General features: G+C 46.0%; 1 protein-coding gene across 1 annotated transcript in view; it reads left to right on the forward strand.

The window, feature by feature from the left end:
• The window catches only part of MLXIPL (MLX interacting protein like), a 41,642-nt gene that overhangs the window by 11,057 nt on the left and 17,915 nt on the right, over nt 1-12,670 (forward strand). Inside the window, exons 3-7 of the mRNA XM_033171986.1 lie at nt 292-374; nt 2,022-2,111; nt 3,500-3,544; nt 3,732-3,927; nt 5,551-5,631. Coding sequence (XP_033027877.1) covers nt 292-374; nt 2,022-2,111; nt 3,500-3,544; nt 3,732-3,927; nt 5,551-5,631 — 495 coding nt within the window. The remainder of the gene's footprint in view (nt 1-291; nt 375-2,021; nt 2,112-3,499; nt 3,545-3,731; nt 3,928-5,550; nt 5,632-12,670) is intronic.

The raw sequence follows: 12,670 nt of genomic DNA on the forward strand, positions 1-12,670 counted from the left end.
TTAACTTGCAGCCAGAACTGAAAATTGGGCTTCTGCGGTTTCCCCCCCCCCTTTTTTTTATTTCGTGGGCCACCTTTTAAATAAACAAGGGCCCAAATGGCAAAAAAAGAGATTCTGATGAAACATCAGGAGGTTAGACTGTGGAATGGAGTCTCTCAGAATGTGGTGGAGTCTCCTTCGTTGGAGAAAGGGTGAGAAAGGGTTGGAGAGGCCTTGCACTGAGGAGGAGGAGGGGTTGGTGGTGGAGGAGCAGGATCGGGACCCTTGCTCTGAAGTCTTCCTCTGCCACAGATGTGGAACGTCGGAAGAGTCCCGTCTGTGGATTCGTCACCCCCCTGGATGGCTCAGAGGCAGATGAGCACCGGAAGCCAGAGGTGAGTATCCTAAACACATTTCCATCTCTCCATGGTGAAAACTGTGTGTAAGGTGTGTGTGTGTGTGTGTGAGGTGGGTGGGTGTGTATGGTTTGATTTCATTTCCTTTACGAAAATGGACACATATTAATGGATAGTGCCCCAGCTAATGGGTTGCATGAAAATACAATCAATAAAATACAACACATTCATGCTCTTTAATTTTATCATATTGTATTCTGATTATATTGATTTTTTAAAAAATTATTTATTAAATTTGCATAAGACCTTTCATCCAAAGATCACAGGGCAGGTCGCAACATAAAAATACAAAGCGAGAACACAAAATACATAAGAGAAACAAACAAACCAATACCCCCCCCCCCTCCGCCGCAAGCACATCTAAAGGCCTGGTTTATAGAGGAACGTTTTCACCTGGCGCCTAAGGATATGTAATGAAGGTACAGTACAGTTGTACCTTGGAAGTCAAACAGAATCCATTCTGGAAGTCCGTTCAACTTCCAGAATGTTCAGAAACCAAGGCGTGGCTTCCGATTGGCTGCAGGAAGCTCCTGGAGCCAATCGGAAGCCGTGTCGGATGTTTGGGTTCCAACGAACATTCGCAAAGTGGAATACTAATTTCTGGGTTTGCAGCATTTGGGAGCCAATATGTTCGAGTCGCAAGGCGTTCATCAACAAGGTACGACTGTACTGTAATATCAGAGTCAAGATCCCAGTGGATGCAATCAATTTTATCCTCAAAATGCTTTGCAAACAAGTCACAGCTACCCTCGGTTCTGCCACCTCCTTAGGGCCAGACTACCTGGGGAGTCTCTGCTGGACGGCACAAGGGGGACGCAATGGAGGCAGAAAAGTATGCCTTCTTTGCTGCCTTCACTGCCATTATTCTGTTCCTATGGTGTACACATGATGAAAAATCAAGGGGATCCAACTTTTTTGTTGGATCCACTTTGTGTTCAACACATTGCTTATTATTGTGGCATTTCCCAGATATGTAGAAGTATTCGTTAAACCTGAAAAATATTCTGCTGTGTACATACGCTTCAGGTTACAGACTCCGCTAACACAGAAATAACGCTTCAGGTTAAGAACTTTGCTTCAGGATAAGAACAGAAATTGTGCTCTGGCAGCGCAGCGGCAGCAGGAGGTCCCATTAGCTAAAGTGGTGCTTCAGGTTAAGAACAGTTTTAGGTTAAGAACGGACCTCCAGAACGAATTAAGTACGTAACCAGAGTCTACCACTGTATTCATATTCATTGACACTGCATAATGCTTTTTGGTTTGTTTGCTTGTTTCTTTGTTTGGTATCTTTTCTCTTGCTTATTTTCTGTGTATAAATGTTACCTTTTCTTATAATTATAAAACTTCAAATATATCTGTATGGGAGTGGGGGTCCTAGGCAAAGCCTCCAGGGTTTGGATGAGGTCAGATATGCACACGGAGAATTATTTCAGGACATGTATCTGTGCCTGATCTTCCTGGACAATCTGTGCCAATCAAATGCTGTGAGGGCACTAGAGACCCTCTTGAGGCCCAGGCAAGCTCCCAACTTGGCGATCCTCGGTATCAGCTGTGTCTTAAGCACTTAACCATTTCTCTCCTCTCCTTCCCTTCTCCCTCTCCTCCATTTCTCCCTTTCCTTCTTAGGCTGTTGTGCTGGAAGGGAACTATTGGAAGCGACGCATTGAGGTGGTGATGAAGGAGTATCACAAGTGGCGGATCTACTACAAGAAAAGGGTCAGGTTTCTTTCCCCCACCCTCACCTTTGTTGGAAGATTCAGGACACGTAAAGGAAGTCCTTCTTCATGCAGCGCATGGTTAAACGATGGAACTCCCTCCCACAAGAGCCACTGATAGCAAGATACGGCTGTTAGTGGCTATTGCCCTCCAAGTGTCCCTATTTCCCAGGGACAAACCCAGGCTGGATCTACAGCCCCCTTTAAAACGTTATTAGAAATGTCATTCTAAAATGGAACGCCTTCCCACCAGATGTAAAAGAGAAAAACAACTACCAGACTTTTAGAAGACACCTGAAGGCAGCCCTGTTTAGGGAAGCTTTTAATGTTTAATAGATTATTGCATTTTAATATTCTGTTGGAAGCTGCCCAGAGTGGCTGGGGAAACCCAGCCAGATGCGTGGGGTATAAATAATAAATTATTATTATTATTATTATTATTATTAAACCTCAATCCCATTTCGTTTCTCTTCGTTTTGTTTCCACAAAGGTCTACCCAGTTTTAGATAGCTGGTAGCTCTGCAGAGCCCTCTGCTGTCAAGTTTTAATAACACATTATTAACATTCTAAAAGGAAACGTACCATGCCTTTACCTTTAACTATTGTGCATGTTATTGTTGGCTGCGGCAAGGGCTGGTGTTGATTGGCTGACGCTGCGGCAATTGGGTGGGTACCTCCCCTTAAAAAAAGCTCAACAACTCTGGGTAATTCTCCCCCCCCCCCAAAAGCTCAACAACTCTGGGCAATCTCCCCCCATTTTCTTATTTTGGAGTCCCCCCCAAATGGGGGGGGTGTTATACAAGGGGGCATATTATACACGAAAAAATACAGTAATATGACCATTACATTTTGAAACATTTTCTTAGCCCTTTCCTAATGTTATAAAGCACAAGTGTAGCTCCACCCCTGGAATTACAAAAAAAAACTGTCCCAGTTTCTGATTTGATCCTGGTTTTCGTTGTTCCTCCCCTCCATCTCTTGGAGAACAATTAAAAGTCGAGTTGGTGGAAAAAAAATACCTGCACCAAATGAAGGAAATGTTGGTGTTGCCATACCCTATCATTTTGAAGGAAAAGGTCACCAATCCACTTTAAATTCTTTAATTGCAATGCTTCAGTGTCTAGCCGTTTGTTCCGAGGTGCAGGGAATGTTGATTCCTTCATTGCCGACTGGGATTCTAATGGATCTCACTTTCTGCCTGTTGATATCAGGATGGTACCTTCCCTACACACTTTTTGGCGCCTGCTGAAACATTTTTGTTTATACAAACCTGCCTAGACACTCAGAACGTTAATGTGTGTTTTATTCTGGTTTTTAGATTAGCGTTGGTTTTATTCATTTTTTTAAAAAAATGTTTCAATCATTTTGTTGCCCGTGTTTCCCTTGCAGCTCCGCAGGTTCAGCCGGGAAGAGGAAACCGCCAGCCCCAAACTAGTGAGTTAAGAAGCATGACAGAATTGGAAGGGAACCCAAGGGTCATCTAGTCCAACCCCCTGCGACGCAGGGACCCTAACCAGTCAGGCTTGCTGGATGGGGAACGAGGGCCCCCCTGGTCCCCATTTCGGGGTAGGGAATGGTTCTGGGTGGATCCCTCCCAGACCTGCTTGGCTCTCCTCTTCAGGCTGAACCTTGGAAGTCTCCGGAAAACTGGTGCGACCACCTCTTCTCCAACGTGGTCCCGATGCTGCTGCGGGACCAGGAGGAGGAGGCCGAGGGGAGGCAGCTCTTTGATCTGGACAGCTTCATCTCCGACATCTCGGACACCCTCTTCACCATGACCCAGGCCAGCTGCCCCCCTCAGTTGTCACCGGAAGAAGGTAATTGTGTGCTGGAACCCACAAGCTGCAGTTAGCACAGAATGCTGCAGCACAATTGCTGGTGGGAATGAGGCCTTGTCACCGCATCACACCTGTGCTCAGAGACCTGCCCTGGTTGCTGATTTGCTACTGGGCCAGATTCAAGGTGTTACCAGGGGTGTAGCAAGGTAAATTGGTACCCGGGGGCAAAACAAAATTGCCCCCCCCCAGGCATGGGAAGGTCAGGTGGTACCCAGTGCGGAAAATTTCATGTCAACCCCCCCCCATTGACCCCCCCCCCGCAAAAATGGTTTTACGTTATTTCATATTTTCTTACAAAGGAATAATAACAAGTAATAATAATAATAATAAACATTTTATTTATATCCCGCCCTCCCCGGCCAAAGTCAGGCTCAGGGTGGCTAACATCAGATACATAACATTGGTATAAAATCAAACAATAATTAAATTACCTCCTAAAAATCTCAAAATCAAATTAAAGTCTAATTAGATGGCTTTCCACAGGGTTAGGGTTGGGAACAGTAAGTGTTCTCTGAACTGAAATTTCAGCCTTCATGACATAGGAAAACAGCCAAGTGAACAGCTATTTTGGTGGAGGAGGCTCAAGATATTAACCGATATGCATGAAATATCATAATCCCCAGTATTGTTCCTTGGTAATTTGTCACCCCCTCCATTATGGAACCTGGGGCGGACCACCCCCCACCCCCCTTGCTACGCCCCTGGGTGTTACTATTAGCTTGGGACCAGTTTACCAGTGAGAACGCCTTAGTCCATATGTCATACCCTCCAACATTTCTCCAATGAAAATAAAGACATCCTACTCCATTATTATTATTATTATTATTATTATTATTATTATTATTATTATTATTATTATCCTGCCCATCTGACTGGGTTACACCAGCCACTTTGGGAGGCTTCCAACATATATAAAAACATAAGAAAACATCAAACATAAAAAACTTCCCTGTACAGGTCTGCCTTCAGAGGTCTTCTAAAGGTTGTTTAGTTACTTATTTCCTTGGCTTGCATAGCTTCATACCCTCCAACATTTCTCCTATGAAAATAGGGACATCCTACCATACCCTCCAACATTTCTCTGATGAAAATAGAGATGCCCTAAGGAAAAGCGGGACATTCCAGGATCAAATCAGAAACCAGGACGGCTTCTCCAAATCTGGGACTGTCCCTGGAAAATAGGGATACTTGCACCTACTGACCGCTTTAATCTGTGGAAATGGCCCTGTTACAGGTGCCACATTATAACAGCCAATCGGGATCTGTAAGCACCTGCACTTTGGAACTCCCTGCCTCATGATATCAGACAGCTGCCTTCACTGTAATCTTTTCGATGCCTGCTAAAAACATTTTTGTTTAGGCAAGCCTGCCCAGATATGTAGAATATTGATGTGTGTTGATTTATTTATTGATTAAATCCCTATCGCACCTTTTTCTCCAAGGAGTTCATGATGGTATTCATAGCTCATGGCCGAGTGGGGATTTGAACCCTGGTCTCTGGGGTCCTAGTCCATCACTCTAGCCGCAACACCACATTGGTGCTTTTTAGGAAAGAGGAAAGCTTGGTGATGTGCTGATTCCTCTCTCTTCTCTTGCCTACAGCCTACATTGGCAATGCAGACATGATCCAACCAGACCTGGCGCCGCTGCAGCCGACCCTCGATGATTTCATGGAGATATCTGGTAGGAGGCAGCTTTGCTTCTAAGGTCAGAAATTAATGCAATGAGTGGGGGGGGTCACCTTTATGGGGGAAGGGAGGTATGGGAAATTGGAGTGACTTTGGGGGGAACTGGTTGCTTCCACTCTGGGACCCCTTGAGCACATCTAAGGTTGCAATTATGCAGTTATTTGAAAGCGGGATTAAAACAGAGGGTAGCTGTGAAGCCGGATGTGGGTGGCGTGTGGGTTAAACCACTGAGCCTAGGGCTTGCCGATCAGAAGGTTGGCGGTTCGAATCCCTGCGATGGGTGAGCTCCCGTTGCTCGGTCCCAGCTCCTGCCAACCTAGCAGTTCGAAAGCATGCCAAAGTGCAAGTAGATAAATAGGTACTGCTCCGGCGGGAAGGTAAACGGCGTTTCCGTGCGCTGCTCTGGTTCGCCAGAAGCAGCTTAGTCATGCTGGCCACATGACCCGGAAGCTGTACGGCGGCTCCCTCGGCCAGTAAAGCGAGATGAGCAGCGCAACCCCAGAGTCGGACACGACTGGACCTAATGGTCAGGTGTCCCTTTACCTTTACCTTTTAGCTGTGAAGCCACTATACACTGGGCCACTGAGCACCCCATCACGGGGATTCGAACCGCCGACCTTCTGATGGCAAGCCCTAGGCTCTCTGGTTTAGACCACAGCACCACCCGCGTCTCTGCATTAGTGACCCCTCAAATATTCTAGAAGGGTCCATTTCTGTTCTGAGGTGAGTTATAGTGGAGGCACAAGTGGTTTCCTCTCTCTCTCTTTCTTTTAATTTTTCTAACAGGAAGCAGGCACCATTTCGCTATTTATTTAGAGTGGTTTCTAGCCCACACATCATTAAAATAATCTCAGGGCATCTAAAAACCAAACACAAAGCATAAAAAGATTACCTGAAACCAAATAACCCCGTACAACATACCAATGAGGACACGTGGCTCAATTCTCAACCCATTTAGCCCGAAGCCTAGCGGAATAAAAATGTCTTTGAGTGGCTCCTAAAACCCATCAAGGTCAGCACGAGTTGTTTGTGGGGGGCATGCCACAGACGGAGAGCCAATACTGAGAATATCTCTGTACCGTATTTGATAATGAAATATATCATTCTGTACTCCCAAGGAATAACAGATACTGGTTTGGGGGCCATTGGGAGGGGCAGATTTTTCCTTCCTATATTCATAGAAATGTAAGACTGTCGTCACACAGCTCCAGTTGCAGGATCTGTAGTGCCGCGTCACAGTCCTGGATTTACAAGAAGTCTGGGTGGAGAGCAAAAGAAATGCCAGGTTTTTACAAGGGTGGTTTTAAACAAACAGAGGTTTGACTAAAGCAGGGATGGAGAAGCGTTGAGGAGCTCGTGTGTGTGTGTGTGTGTGCCAGACTGGCAGAGGGGGCAAAAATGGGACGGTCAATATATTGAATGAGAATAGAGTGCCTGTGTCTTGCAGCAGTTCCCAAAATAGAGTTTGGGTTACAGGAATGTGAAACCACACTGGGGGCGAGACGAGAGAGGAAGGGAAACTTTTGACCCAAGAAAGGGGAAAGAGGGGCAGCTGGAGCTGTCGAGCAACAGAGGGCTGAGGACCTGAAGAAGAGGGGTTGAGTTTATTTATCTATTGTATTTATACCACACCTTTCCCCCATAGTTCTCCTCCTTCCTTTTTTATCCCCACAACAACCCTGTGAGGTAGGTTAGGCTGAGAGCAAATGGCTGGCCCAAGGTCACACAGTAAGGTTCATGATTTGGTTAGGATCAGCCAAGTGTGTGTTTGTGTGTGTGTGTGTGCCCTATACCAGGCTGTCTGAAAGAATACAAACCTTCCCAGGGTGTGAGATCTAGGGAGGAGGCCATTCTCTTGATCCCGCCACCCCCAGAGGTGCACTTGGCAGCACCTACACTGTGGAACTCCCTGCCTATTGATATCAAGCAGGCACCTTCGCTGTACTCTTTTCGGCACCTGTTTAGAGGCAAACCTGCCCAGATGCATAGAAAGTTGGTGTGAATTTTAGTCTGTTTCAGTATTTTAACTTTCCGTTTGCTCTAAATTATTGCTGTAAAATTTTTCTTGATTTTATCCTTTTACCTTTTTCTAAATTGCTTTGAAGGTTGTTGTTGTATAAATATTATTAAATAAATCAGTTAGTTTAATTGTTTTTTAATTACCCCCCCCATGTTTTCAGCTGTTTCTATTTTAACAGTAAGCCACTCTGAGTCCCAGGCTGGGAAAAAGGCAGGATATAAATAATGATAAAGATAATACGTAATAAAAATTTGTGAGTGTGATGAGCTCTCAGTCTTTTGCACCAGCCTCCTTGTTCCCCCTTTTAAAAATATTTTTTTTAAAAAAAAATCTGCATATGGGGTAACTGGGCCACACTCCAAAAATGAGATGGCAGCGAGACCCCCCCCCCCAGGTATCCACTGCCTTACTTTTTTTAGAGGCCCTCTTGGAAGATTAAGGTTGTGGCGTGGCAAAAGTCAATTTCTGTCAATTTCACTAGCTCATCTATGCGTTTCCGCACCAGTTTTTAATTAATTTATTTTTTCCTTTAAAAAGACCTTGAGAAAATTTGCCAGTGTTGCAGTGCAAATCTCTCCTAAAATACGTACACAGTTTTGAATGCCGTTCTGTCTAACAGATGCAACTTCCCCTAGTGCAACGCACTTGTGCATGTCATTTTCACTAATAGACATGGATGTCATTTTTGCTATCAGAAGTACATTTCCGTGCACATGGGCTGCAGTAATGGGCTGCAAAGTTCAGAGATGTGTGGATTTCAAAAGATAGCTGCCTTCCGGTTTGCTGGCTAGTTTAAGAAGTGCCGATTGTTTATCAGGAAAATGCAAATAAAACTAAATTTCTCCCTCACCTCTAAATGCTGGCAAGGCCCCCAGCTCTCCAGCCGCCTTAATTTCCTTAGAGCCCCTCTGGTTAAAGCAAGATGTTGGGGTCTGTAGGGCTCGCTGAGCTTTGCAGGAAAGCTGGCTGCTATGCAGCTGGGATTTCAGGGATCATAGCCCCTGCCTCGCTCCCTGACAAGGATCTGTTCCTTCTTGGTCTTTGAAAACTCCTCTCTCCTGGAGTTCGGTTCACATCCCCTCCAAAAGCCTATTGTAGAGTTGAAAAAGGTGCAGAAAAGTGTTTGGGACGTTTCAATTTAGAGAAAACAAGAGTTAAGAGGTGAATCAAGAGGCCACATGATAGAGGTTTCATACCTTCCAACATTTCTCCAATGAAAACAGGGACATCCTATTTGATAACAATAATAATTTTATTATTATTTATACCCAGCCCATCAGACTAGGTTACCCCTGCCACTCTAGGCAGCTTCCAACATATAAAAACTTATAACGAAGCATTATACATTTAAAAACTGCCTTCAAGTGTCTTCTAATGGTTGTATAGCTGCTTATCTCCTTGACTCGGGGGTCGCATAACTCAGTACCCTCCGATGAAAATAGGGATGTCCTAAGGAAAAGCGGGACATTCCAGGATCAAATCAGAAACCGGGACAGCTTCTGTAAATCCGGGACTGTCCCTGGAAAATAGGGACACTAGGAGGATCTGAAGTTTATAAAAATTATGCATGGCATAGAGAAAGTGGATAGAGATTCCCCCCCCCCCTTGCCTTTCTCCTAGCCAAGCCAAGGATGGAAGATTCAGGACAGATAGGAAAAAGTTTTTTCCCCAATGCAGATCAGAGTTAAACAATGCAACCCTCTCTCGCAGGAAGCAGTGATGGCTGCTAACTTAGAAGGCTTTAAAAGATAATTGGAGAAGAGGGCTATCGATAGCCATTTTTTGTTTATACTGGTCAGAGGCTGTATTGCTTCTGAATGCCATTTGCTGGAAACGGAAGGGTTCTTGCGCTCTAATCCTGCTTGCTAATTTCCCACAGGCATCTGGTTGGCCACTGTGAGAACAGGATGCTGGACTAGATGGGCCTCTGGCCTAATCCAGCAGGGCTCTTCTCACGTTCTTACGGAAGGCTGAAAACGCCTCCATCCTGCCTCCAGATGCTCTGGGAGGTTGTGTAGCTTGGGTGGGTGGAGGGAAGGCCAAGCAAGGCACTTGGGCCAGCCCCACAGAGGGCTGTTGCAATGGGCTCGGGGGTAAGGTCACCACCTCTGTCCCCAGCCAGCCAGAGGCTTCCTGGGCTCCTGCCTGTCAATCAAAGGGCAGAGTGAATGAGGAACCGAGGCTGGAGAAGGAACCTGAGCCATATGTAGAAGTCCCCATGGCAGGTCCGTGGCAGACCACCCTAGGGATGGTAACCGACCGCGGGTGGAGCCCTTCTGCAGGTAGGAGACTGGGGTGGGGGGGCAGGGGGTGGGGCGCAGGGGTGGGGGGTGGGGAGCTGCCTAATCTTGCTTGCACGAAAATGGTAGAAGGGCAAGAACTCAGGCCACAGAAGTAAAGTAATACTGGATAGTGGTTCAAATCATACAAATGTTTCAAATAGCCTCTTCTGTAATCTTGCTTGCAGTCAGTCCCCTGCTCTCTGGACACCCTTCCCTCACTGAATCCCACAGGGGCTGGCAGTGGGGATCCCAGAAAGGTAGAGTTGGAAGGGACCCCCAAGGGTCATTTAGTCCAACCCCCTGCAATGCAAGAATCACAGCTCAAGAATCCCTGACCGATGGCCGTCCAGCCTCTGCTTAAAAATCTCCAGTGAAGGGAGCGTTTCACGGTTAGATAGCTCTTACTGACAGAAAGCTCTTCCTTATGTTTAGCTGGAATCTCCCGGCCACTTGAATCCAATGGTTTGGGTCCTCCTGGCAAAGGCCCGAGAGACTTTGCTGCTGGCTTAAAGGCAGGATGGGCCCTGCCCACGCCACCGTTGCCCAGCGTCTCTTGCCGCAGCCACCTGCTCCATTTTACCTAATGCTACGGTCAGCTCCAGCTCTGCTCCTTGAAAAGCATTCTCTCCTGGTTGTTGCCCAGGAGGCCGCTGTGAAAGGCTCAGGAGCTGAGGGCAGTTGGAAAACCGGCCACACTTTCCCTCCCAGCATGCTTTTGGGGGGATCAAAGCTTCGGGGCAGGGGTGTTGTCAGGTATAGTTGCCCACTTCTCTTGTCTGTGTTTCATTTCAGTTGAGTTTTGTCTGATTTGGGAGTAATTCTGACTGCTGTCAGTTTTTCTTCTGTAAAATGGGCACATGTGTGTGCTTGGTACCCACAACAGCCTCTTAGATTACCAGATATGCTCCAGGTCCAAAGGTGGTTTGGGTGTCACCGCTCCAGATGCTACTGGAGTCGAACACCCATCATCTCTAACCACTGGCCATGCTGGTCCCGTTGGGAGCTTGGGGGGGGGTGTCTCCCCACAAAATCTAGAGGGCCACAGGTGCCAACCAGAGCTGTACTAAAGGTTTGCCAAGCTCTTCTGCGTACCTGGCAGTCACCTGATCTCCACTTTATGGGTCTGGTAGAATTTCTTGGTGAATATGCTAACATCACATTTTATTCCTTATTCTTGCATGTCAGGGACATTTTAGTTTCGAGAAAAGGCATATGTTTGTTTACTGCATTTACTTACTGCATTTCTATCCCACCTTTTTCTCCAAGGAGTTCAAGGTGGTGGAGATTATTCTCAACCTCAGTTAATCCCCACAACAATCTTGTGAGGTAGGTTAGGCTGAGAACTCCCAGGTCCTAGTCCAACACTCTAACCACTGCACTACACTGTGACATGATAGAAGTTTATAAAATTATGCATGTCATGGAGATAGGAGTAAAGTTTTCCTTCCTCTCTCTCCTGGATATCCAATGAAGCTGAGCACTTCAGGAGAGACAAAAGAAAACCCTTCTTCATTCAGCGTAGAGTTAAACTATGGAACTCCCTCCCACAGGAGGCAGTGATAGCCACCAACTTGGACAGCTTTAAAAGAGGATTGGACAAATTCATGGAGGAGGAGAGGGCTATTGAAGGCTAGTATCCGTGCTGGCTATGCTCTGCCTTCATGGCCAGAAGCAGTTTTGCCTCTGAATACAAGGGTTTCCTTTTGCTCCAATCCTGCTTCCCACTGAGACATCTGGTCAGCCACTATAAGAACAGGACACTGGATAGGCCATTGGCCTGATCCAGCAGGCTCTCTCCACATTCTTAACGTAAGAATTCCAGCTAAAATCACTTTCGCCCTAGCTGGGCAAATCGGGAGGCTTTAACCTGGTGCCAAAAAGATTGCAACGTTGCCATGACACATGTGGTTTTGAGGAGGGGGCGCACTGCAGAGTTGGGGTGCTACCACAAATTGTGAGTTGCCTTGATTCTGTGCCAGTTCCCAGTTGCCTCCCTCTCGGTGTTAATATAACCTGGCGACGATTCGATTTTGCATTCCTGCTTTTTACAAATGCGAGTGGGGCAGGCCCCTTCTGTGGCTTAATCTTAACGTGTGCATCCCCCACCGCACACGTTTTATAAAGCCAAGAGGTTGCTTTATTCTCTCTTTTAACATCTTGGCTGATGCAAGAAGAGGATTCAAACTCGTGATCTGAATGGAAACTTGAGAGGCGGCTGCTTGAGCTGTAATTTGGGGCAATGGCGCAATCCAGCTTGGAAGTTGCGGTGCCATGAAATCTCTGCTCTTTCCATGATAGACAAAGTTCTCTCGTTTTGCTTATTTATATGTGGCATGGGACTAAAGATAAGGCAGAGCCTTTGCTTATTATTTAATCAATCATTAATTTCTTAGTCACCCACTATTAGAATTAGTCTTGGGTGACTTATAAGAGTATTTTAAAGTACTGCTGCATGCCACACCAATTTCTGGTGGGATGTTTTTGGTTTTTTTTTTTTTTGGCTCCAGGGTACTCCAATTTCTTTGCCACACCAATTTCTGAGTGCTGAGAGAATCCAGCTGCTTACAGGTGAAACTCGAAAAATTAGAATATCATGGGAAGGTTCATTTCTTTCAGTAATTCAACTTAAAAGGTGAAACTAATATACGAGATAGACTCATGACATGCAAAGCGAGATACGTCAAGCCTTTATTTGTTATAATTGTGATGATTATGACGTACAGCTGATGAGA

Source organism: Lacerta agilis, chromosome 15 (genome assembly GCF_009819535.1).
Source record: "Lacerta agilis isolate rLacAgi1 chromosome 15, rLacAgi1.pri, whole genome shotgun sequence".
NCBI lineage: Eukaryota > Metazoa > Chordata > Lepidosauria > Squamata > Lacertidae > Lacerta > Lacerta agilis.